Source organism: Sciurus carolinensis, chromosome 7, assembly GCF_902686445.1.
Source record: "Sciurus carolinensis chromosome 7, mSciCar1.2, whole genome shotgun sequence".
In the NCBI taxonomy this organism is placed as follows: Eukaryota; Metazoa; Chordata; class Mammalia; order Rodentia; family Sciuridae; genus Sciurus; species Sciurus carolinensis.
Window position 1 is genome coordinate 112,202,941 of NC_062219.1, and position 13,157 is coordinate 112,216,097.

General features: G+C 42.9%; 2 protein-coding genes across 2 annotated transcripts in view; one reads left to right on the plus strand and one right to left on the minus strand.

Annotated features, from left to right (window-relative positions):
• Positions 1–385: 385 nt before the first annotated feature.
• Rsph9 (radial spoke head component 9) overlaps positions 386–13,157 on the minus strand; it is a 50,607-nt gene continuing 37,835 nt past the window's right edge. The window contains exon 5 of the mRNA XM_047557416.1: positions 386–1,763. Within this exon, the coding sequence (XP_047413372.1) occupies positions 1,753–1,763 (11 nt within the window). The 3' untranslated portion in view covers positions 386–1,752. The remainder of the gene's footprint in view (positions 1,764–13,157) is intronic.
• On the plus strand, positions 5,828–7,765 carry LOC124988165 (la-related protein 4-like). The gene is given in 3 exon segments (XM_047557418.1): positions 5,828–5,897; positions 5,900–7,386; positions 7,494–7,765. Coding segments are annotated over 3 exon segments (1,689 nt in total). The 3' UTR covers positions 7,626–7,765.

Consider the following 13,157-nt stretch of genomic DNA (forward strand, 5'->3'; position numbering starts at 1 on the left):
GGTGGTTGCAGGTGCCAGGGGTACAGGAGGTGGGGACTTAGTGTTTAATGGGTACAGAGTATCAGTTTTGCAAGATGAGAAGAGCCGTAGAGATGGATGGTGGGTTTAGATGCACAACAATGGAAGGTATTTAATGCCACTGGAACTGTACACTTAAAAATGAGTTCAGATGGGACTTGGGATGTAGCTCAGTGATTAGGGCACTTACCTAGTATGTGCCAGGCCTTGGTTTCAATCCCCAGCACCACAAAGATTTTTTTTAAAAAAGTTCAGATGGTAAAGTTTATGTATACTTTGCCACAATATTAAAAAAAAAAAAAAAAAAAAAACCTGGAGAAAAATAAATAAATAAATAAATAAATAAAAGCCAGAATTAGCCACACAGTTGACCTGAGCAATGCTGTGCTCCTAGAGAAGGGTGGACACATGGCCTTGCCTTCAGGCCTCTCCTGAGATAGATACAGGGGGACAGATGCTAAATGAATGAACGCAAGATTTATACTGACAATAAACAGGAAATCATAGATGGTTTTAAATATTTACATAGTATACAGGCTTCAGGGTGAGGACATTACAGGGGAGGGTGGAGGAGGGGCAGGAGATATAGGACAAAGTAAACATTGGTAGAAAAAGGGGACTGAAGTCGTCCAAACATGCGCACCGAGGGAGAAAAGACGACCACTGGAGGGGGAAACCCCTGTCCAGGCCCAGGAGAGTGAGCCAGAAGTCTGGGCCGCCTCCTGTCTTCCTTCCACAGGAGATCCTTGTTTACCCTGCTAGGCTGAAAGAGAATGTAATCAAATTACGACTCATTATTCTAAACTGTCTCCAGTGGGCAGGGCAGGCAGGGAGGCTGGAAAAGGGAAACAAGCTGTTTTCCAGAACATTGTTCATTTGCTCCTTCTCCAGCTCCCTCTGTCCCCAAGCCCTTTGCTCCCTTTCTGGCTCCCCCTGTCCTGCCACATTCCGCCCTCCTTCCCGCCATCAGTTCCTTGGGCAGAACCAAAGTTAGGGGAGCAGAGCTGGAACTTCCATATCTGAGCAAGTGACCACAGGCAGGACAATCAGCAATGTCCCGCCTCCAGGGGCTCCCATGTTGGAGACCACCTAACCCCCAGCAAAGAACCTCTCCAGCCCCTCCCACCTGCCCACCAAAGAACAAATTCAATCTGTTGCTAGAAGTCAGGTTGCTTGGTTGATCAGGTCTACCTCTCTAACTTGCTGGGTCTTCGGGGTCTTTGGGGAGTGGTGGGTCATGTCAGAATGAACCCCTCTGTTTTCCCTTTCCTGCCATCCAGGACTTATTTGAGAATAAGGGGTGATTCCATCCATTAGGACCCTCAGATCTGACACCCAGAAGCCTAACACAGATAAAATAAACAGAGCTTCAGCAACAGGGGCAGCAGCTGGGAGCGTGGGATGGCCCTGTGCCATGAACCCCACAGAGATCCAGGGACCAACATGGCCTGGCAGCAACGAACTCAATGCCCCGCAAGGATCATCCCTGATCCACACAAGCCTACATGCAGTTTCTCACAAAGGGGAGTAGTGGGGCAGAGGTCCCTTTGGAAGGCCAAATGGGTTAAAAAGGGGAAATAAAGCAATCGCCCTCTTCCTCCGTTCTGGCCAGCTGCCTTCCAATGACCCAACAGGAGTGAGCAGAGAGGCCGGCTCCACCGCCTCCCCTGGGTTCTCACGTTCCATGTCCTGGCAGCTCTTGGTCATAAATACATCAGAAAATCTTCTCTGGGGTCAAAAGGAAACTGTGAACAAAGGGGAAAATTGGCATTTTTCCAAACATTGAGTTATGACAGTCCCGTCTCCCCCACCCACCCCGCCCCACCGCCACGACACACACGAGCCATGCATGGAGCATGTTTGTGCTCACTCAGAAAACATGGGCACGAGTCCTCACATCCCAGAAAAACTCTAGTTTATGTTATTTTATTATTAATACTCACAACTTTAATAAATTCACCCCCAAACTGCCAGATCCAAAGCTCACTCAGTTTCCAGAAGCCAGGAAGATGGTATTGAGGGAATGTTGTGACTGTCCCAATCCTGACCCTGCACTCTTCTCACTGCCCCCACCCCACCACTCTCACCTGAGGCCAGTCTCCCTCGGGTCAAAATGGCTCCTGTAGCAACAGTAGGGGCAGAGTGAGAACATGAAAACAGAACTCCCCCGGGTCCCAGCCTCTCCCTTCTGTGCCAAGCCCAGTCCAGCGATGGAGGCACAAAGGAAGTACTTATACTTTGGCTCAAAGTGACAGATTCGTAAAATTGGGAGGTGACCTCAGAGATCCCTTGCCCAACATTTCATTTATACATGAGGTCATGGTAGTCTAGAACAGTCCAAGGTTGAGCCTCAGGCTCCACAGGCACTGAGAGGCAGAGCTAGCAGGTCATCGGCAGGGACTCCCCAGTCCTTCAGCTATCTCCTTCCTCCCTCTGTCCTATCACTTTGTGACATTTGTCTCCCATCAGGCCTTCCCAGGATCCAGAAGAAAACCATTCTCAACAGTAGCCTTCTCCAGGAGCCCATTCCAGCTGGTTCCTAAGATGATCTCTCTCTCATCTGGACCCTATCCCTGGACTATGGCCCAGGTGATCTCCTGGCCCTCTAACGACACCCACATCAACCTCCAGGCAGGGATGGGGAGGGCCTTGGAATTCAGACTGCCAGATCAGGGCTTCCAGGTCTAGTCCATCCCTCTAGGTGACTCGTCAGACATCATATCTTATAAGAGGAGAAACAGAGTTTCAGCAAGGTGAATTGACTGGCCCAGGCTGACTTAGTTGGTCACTGGCAACTCTAGAGTCCCAAGGCTTTCTATTTCCATATGTCTGCCTAGAATAAAGACAATTCCCAGCAGCCCTGGCAGCTAAGTATAGCTATCTAGCTAAGTTCTGGCAAATGCGATAAACCCGTCCTACCACTCTGAGTTGTAAGGATGGGACTGTTTGCAGAATCAGAGTCAAGAACCAGATGATGCTCTTTATGGATGGAGAAACAAGCCCAGACAGCATATGCATCTGACTTTATGTTGCCTAATTGTTCGGACAGAGGCTGATTTTCAGTCTGCAACTCTGTCCTTTTGTTTTTTTGGGTTTTTTGTTTGCTTGTTTGTTTGTTTTTGGTAGTAGTGGGACTGAACCACTGGTTCTCTAGCATGGAGCTACCTTTCCAGCCTCCCCCTACACTTTTTGTAATTTATTTTGAGACAAGGTCTCACTAAGTTGCCCAGGTTGTCCTTAAACTTTCAATCCTCCTGCTTCAGCCTCACAAGTCACTAGGATTACAGGTGTGCACCACTGCACCCAGCTACTCTTATATATTTCTTCTTTGCATATAGAGGATAGCATCTGCCTAAAGCACCATTTTGTACATGTTCAGCAAAATGCACCAGCAGTTTCAAAGTGCCTTAAAAAGTTACAAACTTTTCCTTAGACCAGGGGCCCTGTGTGGTGGCGCACGCCTGTAATGCCAGTGGCTCAGGAGGCTAAGGCAGGGGAATTGTGAGTTCAAAGCCAGCCTCAGCAACTTAGCAAGGCCTTAAGCAACCTAATGAGACCCTGTCTCAAAATAAAATATAAAAATAGGACTGGGGGATGTGACTCAGTGGTTAAGTGCCCCTGGGTTCAATCCCCAATTCCAAAAAAAAGAAAAAATGCATTTGGAGAAAGGACTCAGATGAGTTGCTTAGATTAACAGGGACATGAAGGCATTTTCGGAAAGGTATCCAGCCCTCTGCAGAAATACCAGAGCAGGGGCTTACTTAGATTGTGAGGGAACTGAGCTGAGTTGGCTTCACTGGACATGGCCGCAGGCTGGGCCTCTCACTTGGTTTAGAGTCCAGTCCATGCCTGTGAGGGCACCCAAATGCCATACCAGGTCTTTTCCCCCTCCCACAGGCAGTTTTGTTTGGGACCTTCCTCTAGTCTCACTTTCCCAGAAGCCTTTGGGATAATGAAGACCCTCAGAACTGCCTCTCACTGATTCTACTTCTTTTTTTTGTTTTCCTTCCTTGTCCTTATTAGGGCAGTCCTGTGTCCTAGTGCTCCAGCATAGAAATGAATCTGTTTTGCTTTACAATCAATCTGTTATATGAAACATTTAAGTTTCATGTACTTTTTCTGAATGTGTCCTATTTTCATGATTTAAAATGTTTTAAAAATAGATAAATTAAAAGGAAAGAGCAAGTGAACTTCAGGGCAATCATCAAATTCATAAAATGTTTCTTTTGTGAAACAAGAGGATTCACACCCAGAACATGTTCCCTCAGTGCATATAATCATTTGTTTATAAAAGGCACATAGTAACTGCTCAATTAATACCTATTGATGAAATGAATTCCTGAACAAATGAATGACAAAATTTGGACAGAGTAAAAATCCTGGCAAAGAAGAGAAGCAACACTGAAAATTCGATGGGAAATGTTGAATTAGCAAAGACTCCAGATCTAGTCCCAACTGTTGCCAGGCCCATGGTGTCAGCAGGACACACCTGTAGAAAGGCCACTACCAAACAAGGGCTTTTTGTCCAAGGTTTCCCCCACCCCCCGACTCAGCTTTTTGGGAGGCCACAGCCCAAACTGTCGGGCACTGCCCCGTATGAAAGGTCGTGGGAAACCAAAGTGTGCAACCAGGCGAGCCCACAGCAGCCAGGCCCTGGCCTTTTCCCCAGCCCAGCTGTCTCCACAGCTTGAGGTGCAGTCCCTTCCCTCATCTGCATAAAACCAGTGAAGGGAGAAGGGCTAGCCGCTGCACATGAAACCAGACCCTTCTTGGGAGGCATCCAGCCTCAGTTCCTGGCCTGGGCAGGGCAGGCCACGTGTTGTTATGGTTGAGTGGACCAGCTGGGAATCAGCAGGGGGGTTGTAAGGAAACCACATTAATTAAGAGAAAGCAAACATGACTGTCACTCCAGTCTGCCAGTCCCTTCCTCTGCTTTCCCTTGCCCCCTCCCACCATGGTCTCTACCGGATCAGTTCTCTCCACCTTCCCACACTTTTCATTGCCTCTGCTCTTTCACAGATCACAACCATGTGGCTCTTGGCTCTGATCTTTCTTCCTGGGCGAGGTGGGAAGAAAGCTAGAAGCACATCCATCCACAGCTGGGCTCAGAACTTCCCTGAAGTCAGACTGGCTGACCCACCCAAGGCGTCCTAACTCTTGCGTCTGCTCTGGCCTGAGCCTGTTGGTGGGCAGCAAGGCACCAGACCACATCGTTTCTGCTACAAGTTGAAATTTTCCTTGGCATGAATATGTCTGGGTTCTTCTCCTATGGGCATTTCCCTGAACATCTTCCTTAGGAAGCTTTATTTGGGATTAACATGATCTCCAGAATTAGGAGACAAAAGTCCAGAACAAAGTATGGAGGAATAAAGGAAGGTTTCCTTGGGAAGCAGGGTGGAAGCTGGGGGTTGGGCTCCTTGGAAGAGGGAGTTGGGTAAGGGGAGGTTCAGCACACAGTGTCATTGCTGCTCTATGAATTCCAGGATTGTCACTGCAGCTAGAAATAGTTCTCCCATACATTACAGTAGCTCTGCCAACAGCCCCCAGAAATCATGAAAAGACCTTTCCCTTGGGTGGCAGCTACCATTTTGTAGCCCCCAGACAAGGTCCTTCATCCCCTTTTATTTCGCAGCATAATTGTACTTAAAAAAAGAAAAGAAAAGAAAAAAAGCGGACGGCGGGGGAGGAGACGGGTCCACTGCCCGGTGGAGGGGCAAGGCAAGTGTCCTTATCCAAGCGATTGGGGCTCTGGCCTGCGTGCCAGTTGGAGTCGCCGCAGCCGGAACGATTGGGCCGAGCGGAGGAAGACATGTTGCTCTTCGTGGAGGTAACATCTGAAGGAACTGGTTTAAATCCTAATGCCAAAGTATGGCAAGATTTCCTCCTGGAACCCCTGATGCCACTCCTGTAACTCATGGAACTGAAAGCTCTTGGCATGAAACAGCAGCCACATCAGGGTCTCATCCTGAAGGAAATGCTGAGCTTTCAGAAGATATGTGTAAGGAATATGAAGTAATGTATTCTCCATCTTGTGAAACCACAAGAAACACTACAGGCATTGAAGAATCAACTGATGGAATGATATTAGGACCTGAAGAGCTGAGTTACCAAATATATGATGTTTCTGGAGAAAGCAGTTCAGCAATTTCTACAGAAGACCTAAAAGAATGTCTAAATAAACAATTAGAATTCTGTTTTTCAAGAGAAAACTTGTCAAAGGATCTTTATTTGATATCTCAGATGGATAGTGATCAGTTCGTCCCAATTTGGACAATTGCTAACATGGAAGAAATAAAAAAGCTGACCACAGATCCTGATCTAATTCTTGAAGTGTTGAGATCTTCTCCTATGGTACAAGTTGATGAGAAAGGTGAGAAGGTGAGACCAAGTCATAAGCGTTGTATTGTGATTCTCAGAGAGATTCCTGAAACAACACCAGTAGAGGAAGTGAAAGCTTTGTTTAAAAGTGAAAACTGCCCCAAAGTGATAAACTGTGAGTTTGCACACAATAGCAACTGGTATATCACTTTTCAGTCAGACACAGATGCACAACAGGCTTTTAAATACTTAAGAGAAGAAGTTAAAACATTTCAGGGCAAGCCAGGCATGGCAAGGATAAAAGCCATCAACACTTTTTTTGCTAAGAATGGTTATCGATTAATGGATTCTGGTATGTATAGTCAGCCCATTCAAACTCAAGCACAGTATGCCTCACCAGTCTTTATGCAGCCTGTATATAATCCTCACCAACAGTACTCAGTCTATAGTATTATGCCTCAGTCTTGGTCTCCAAGTCCTGCACCCTACTTTGAAACGCCACTGGCTCCCTTTCCCAATGGTAGTTTTGTGAATGGCTTTAATTCACCAGGATCTTATAAAACAAATGCTGCTGCTATGAATATTGGTCGACCATTCCAAAAAAATCGTGTGAAGCCTCATTTTAGGTCATCCAGTGGCTCAGAATATTCAACAGAGGGTTCTGTATCACTGGGGGATGGACCATTGAACAGATCTAGTTCAAGGAACTTTCCACCCGAACGGCCTAACCCTATGGTAACAGGGAATCAGGAGCAAACTCAACTTCCCAAGGAGACTCCTGTTTTACAAGTGGAACAGAATGGGGACTATGGTAGGGGCAGGAGAACTGTTTTCAGAGGTCGAAGACAGCAAGAAGATGACAGAGTCCCAAAACCCCATCCTTCAACAGCTGAAACAAAGGCTCCAACACCAAAGTTTGACTTACTAGCTTCAAACTTTCCTCCACTACCTGGCAGTTCATCAAGAATGCCAGGTGAACTGATTTTGGAGAACAGAATGTCTGATGTTGTTAAAGGTGTCTACAAAGAAAAGGATAATGAAGACTTGAGAGTTAGTTGCCCAGTGCCTGCAGAGGATGAGCAAACAGACTGCACTTCTGCCCAGCAACTCAATATGAGTACCAGTCCTCCATGTACAGCTGAGCTTCCTGCATTAAGCACAACTCAGCAAGAAAAGGATCTGATAGAGGAATCCACTGTTCAGAAGGACATTCTCAATCACATGACTATACCAGTTTCTTCCCCAAGCACTACAAAGACATCACGGGCAAATACTGCTTCACCAAGTAATAGTAACATAAATGCATCTGGAGCTGTGACCCTACAGGAACCTCGAAAGTTAAGTTATGCTGAAGTGTGCCAGAAGCCCCCTAAAGAGCCAGTTCCAGTTCTTGTGCAGCCACTACGGGAACTTCGCTCCAATGTTGTGTCTCCCACCAAAAATGAAGAGACTGGAGTTCCTGAGAAGTCCATTGAAAAATTACGAGAAGCCAGAAGCAAGGGTTAGTAAGGATTATTCTGGCTTCCGAGGCAATACCATTCCCAGGGGAGCAGCTGGAAAAATCAGGGAACAGAGACGCCAGTTTAGCCATAGGGCTATACCTCAGGGAGTGACTCGACCTAATGGCAAAGAGCAATATGTGCCACCCAGATCACCAAAGTAAAATCAAAAAAACAAAACTATTCAAAAACTTTCTCTCTTCCCATTAAACTTGAGCCGTGGCTATATCGAACTGTTTTGGAGGGGAGTGGGTAGCCAGGAAGGAAACAAAGTATGTCCTTAAATCATTATGGATTTTTGAGTTGTGAGGAGTAGAATCCCAAAATTCATCTCTAAAGTGATTTTAAAATGCTGGAGGATTCCAATCAGTATAAATACATATCTATATACCTATATAAAATGTAATTTTTCTATTTTTGTTTTCAATTTTAATTTACAAAGATTTTTCTGCCTGGAATCAATTTTGAGGGTTCAGATTTAGCTTGAGAAATTTTAAAAAACAAAACAAAACAAAACAAAAAAAAAAACAGTATACATCCTTCAGTATAGGAGATGAGGGAGTGAGAGAAAATATTTTTTGAAGAAGCATTTCTGTAAAAATTAGAAATTACTTTTTTTAATCTATTTAAAGTTTGGCTTGGAGAATGTCATCTCTGATTATATGGCCTTGTGTTGCAAGCAGATCAGTGACTAGGGTGTCTGTGAGTGTGAGTGTGTGCAAGAGTGATTTAAGCCAAATCTGTTGTCATGTTAGTAAATGATTTGAAAACTGAATGTAATACTTGAGTAGATTTTTATTCTAGTTTGAAATTTAGTCTGTCTTTTCGACTTTATTAATATTTCATTCAACAGGCTGTTAAAATTTGATTGTACTTGGAGATGTGACTACCAATCACTTTGATACTCAAGGAAAGAATGGAGGCTATCCAGAAAACTTCATCTTGGACCTGAAGTGATAGGTCAAGTGAATTTCAGAGGTTTAAACTACTCTGTGATCCCTCATCCACAAAACTTTTTTGCTTCTTCATTTGTTACTCTTTGTTTTTTGACTACCTACCCCCAAAAGCAAAATAACCAACCACCTACTGAATTGTATATTTCTGTCTGCTTTAATTAGTCCAGTCAAATCATATAACAGTTATAAATTTGGAAATTTAATGTTGAATTACTTTAGTCTTCTGTTCACATACTCAGAATTTTAGGTCCCAGAAAGGTGGAGCAGACTGACCTTCCAGTAATATATTTGTTTATTGTTAAAAATGGAATTTTGTAACTGACTTTTTTTAAGTATTAAATAGTATAGAAGTAAAGAGAAAATTTTTATAAAGGCTTAATTTGGGGGAAACTTTCTGTTTACAGTATATTTATCACCTTGCTTCCTTCCTCTTCTCAAAAAAAAAACTATATATATATATATGTACACTATACATATATATATATATGTATATATATATACACACACAGTTTGGAATTCACTGAAACAGCAAGAGATTTTTATGATAAGGTGATAAAAATGGTTGAATAAAATTAATGCAGAATTTCTCAGTGAATAAAGTTGTAGCTGTCATATTAAATAGGCAAGTTTACATGCTGGTATTTAGAAAATGGCTAAAATATTAAAAACCATGTTGCATTAATCTGTTTTAAGTAAAAAAAAAAGAAAAGAAAAAAAGAAAAAAAGCCCACAGCATACCCAACTGAGGATAGGGGTATATAAAGAGGGCTCACTGATTAACTAGGTGTCATTTTTTGAGTAGGAAAATAGGTCCTAGAAAATATGTTTGAATTGAAAGCAAGCTAAAAGTCTAGCAACAGGGAATTGGTTGAATAAGGGCTGGCAACTTCTAGAAAATGAAATCATACATTGTCATGAAAAATGATACCCAAGGACAACAATAGAGATTAATGGAACCAGAGATGCCAGAAGACAGACTAGATAAAATGTAGTGGGGGAAGTGTACTTTTTTTTTTTTTTAATGGTTCTGGGACAGTTAGATATTGCTGTGGGAAAAATGAATTTTTTTTTTTTTAAACCGGGGATTGAATTCAGGGACACTCAACCACTGAGTCACATTCCCAGCCCTATTTTTTATTAAGAGCCAGGGTCTCACTGAGTTGCTTAGCACCTCACTTTTGCTGAGACTGGCTTTTAACTCTCAATCCTCCTGCCTCAGCCTCCAGAGCTGGGGGGGATTACAGGCATGTGCCACCACACCAGGTGGAAAATGAAACTTAATCCCAATCTCAAACCATATAACAAAACAATTCCAGATGAATTTAAATTCTAAATGTGAAAGGTAAAAAATAAAGTTTTGGGGAGAAAAATACTAGAACATCTTTGTGACTTTAAAGAGAAAAACAATTAATAGTAAATTAAAAGAACAAACAATAAAGAAAAACCCCAATGAACTGCAATATATTAAAAATGAAAGATTACTGCTCACCTAAACAACATACTAACTGGAAAGAATAAGCAACCCACAGAGAGGTATAAGACATTTGCTATATAAGGATAAGTATCTAGAATATATAAAGAATTAGAAATTGAGAAGACAGAAACAAGCAACCCCAAATAAAAGAGACCAAAGTCTTGAACATATATTTTACAAAGGAAGATATATAAATAGCCTATAAATATATGAAAAGTTATTCATCTTCATTAGGCATCCAAGAAATTAAAATTCACAATGAGACACTACTACACGTCAACCAGAATGACAAGATAAAAACTACAAAAGATATCAAATATTAACAAGGCTGAAGATCACCTCTATCTCTTATACATTAATTGGTGTCAGAGTAAACTGGTGCAATCACTGTGGGAAATTGTCAGGATTTATGAAAGCTCAGCATATGTATACCTGATAGCCTAACAATTCCACTGCTAGCTACATGCCGGAAAAAGGGTTATTCTTGTTTTTGCCAAAGGTCACGTTTTGTCCCAGGACTATTTTCAATAGTTTTAAATGGAAAGGATCAACAGAACACAGGTTTTTTTTTAAATGTGACATATTCACAGCAGAGTATTTCTGGTGCTAAAAGTTGACATAAAGATCATCCTTGCAGGGGCTGGGGAGACAGCTCAGTTGGTAGAGTGCTTGCCTTATAAGCACAAGGCCCTGGGTTCGATCCCCAGCACCCCCCCCCCCAAAAAAAAAAGATCATCCTTGGAAGGAGTAATGTCTAGAAGGGGACACAGCCAGCAGTAAAGAGTGCTGGTTATGTTTACTTGTTGGCATGGATAGTGTGTTCCATTTGTGAAAACTCATCAAATTGCACACCACTGATTTGTATACTTTCTTGTATAATTAATACTTTCATTTACAGGGGTGTGTGTAAAATCTTGTCTCTCACATTTCATGTAGAGACTAATAATAAATGTATTTAGAAAAATAAGATATTACAAAACAATACACAGATTATTATTTCATTTTGCTAAACAAATAACACTTCTCTGGTCATGGGTGGCACTTATTTTCTTTTTATTTCATCTATTTCTTCTTTATTCTACAATGATCACATTACCTGCTATTGTAGAAAATATGTGGTTTTTCAAAATAAAATTTGATTGTGATAAGTTAATGAGCAAAGGTTGGGCACTTGAATGCTTTAGCTCACTATGTCCAAAACAAGTGCTGGGTGGAGCTTTGTTACTGCCCCAATCTCTGCCGTGTCCCAAGAAGTAGTTGAGGATGGGTAAAGAAATGGAATACGGTACAAAAAGTGGGTGTGGTTAAAGGTCATCTACATAAAAGAAAAGTGTAAGCTATAGGGAGAGTCAAAGCTTTCGAATTTTGGCTGGGAAACCTAGACCTATATCTCACCAAGACCTTCTGTTCCATTCCTAACCCAGGTGTTAGTCTCTCCCACTTGACTGACATTTCTTTCAAGCTTCCCCTTAGCCTGGTTGTCTTTGCTGAGTGTGGTGTTTTTTAGTACCCCAATGCCACGTTTCCCCTGTTCTCCATGTCTTTGGTGATGCCACTCAAGTGCCTCATGCAGCAACTGCTCTGCATCGTCCAGCCCACCAGTCCCAACTAGAAAATGGGCTCCTCTCTCTCCCTCTCATCAAGGAACATCTGGGGGCTGGGGAGATAGCTCAGTCGGTAGAGTGCTTGCCTTGTAAGCACAAGGCCCTGGGTTCAATCCCCAGCACCCCCCCAAAAAAAAAGGAACACTTAATAAGCCTCATCTTTCTCATCTTTGAATCAAAGTAAGATGACTAGAAATTCACCCTTTAGGTTTATTCTGGAAGGGAGGGGGATTCTTACCACTAAGTGGAATAATTGAGTTGCAAATGATCTTCCTTTCTTACATAGCTCCAAGGGGAACACTGTACAGATCCTGCCAATGTAAAAGAGGGAAAACTAGGCAGTGGTATTTTCTTTCTGGGTATCATAAGTTTCCTTATAAGGCAAGACGGTCAAACATGAAAAGAGCTATCTCAATTAATTCACTTATGTTTGTGGAACATGTTTTATCTAAGATTCACAACAACCCTACAGAATTGATTTGCAACCGGAGGAAGTGTTGGAGATACTAAAGTCAGCAAAAAGCAATATTCCTGCTTTAATGGAGTTTACACTCTGGTAGGGAGACACATGTTATACAAACGAATGTAAAACTGCCACTGTGTTGAGCACAAAGATGGAGACTTATCTAGGGCTGAGAACCAGAATAAGGATGGTCAAGGAAGACTTCACTGTAGAAATGAATGTGAGGTGGGCTCTAAGAAATAAGGAGGAGTTTGCCAAATTGTTAAAAGAGCAGGCAGAGGATAAAACTTGTGCAAAGACCTTGATGCTGGAGAGAAGGCTGAGCAAGAATCCAAGATCAATGTGTGTGTTGGGGGTGTGGAGTGTCGGTAAAATGGTCGTGTTAATTCTATCCCCAGTCTGTCTAAAAACCTGATACTCCAAAGTCAGAGTTTCTAACCATTCAACCTCTCCAGTACAGGTCTAGCCCCAGTCACAGATACTGAACATCCACAGCTGATTTGCAGAAAAGAGGAAACTCCGAAGAGTTACGGGTGGTGTAAAGAAGTCTCCTAGGGAACGAAAGCAACTTTGGAGACGAGGGATTGGCAGAAAGAAGCTAGAAGATCTCGAACGAAATGAAATACAGACTTGACACAATGGCTTCTCTCCTTAGCTCAAATCCAGAAGGGGCAAGAGAAATGGCAATAACAGGCCTAAAGGCCAGGAGCGGTGGTACACTCCTGTAACCCCAGGGGCTCGGGAGGCTGAGGCAGGAAGATCTCAACTTAGGCAGCAATTTAGGAAGGCCCTAGGCAACCTAGAGAGACCCTGTCTCAAGATAAA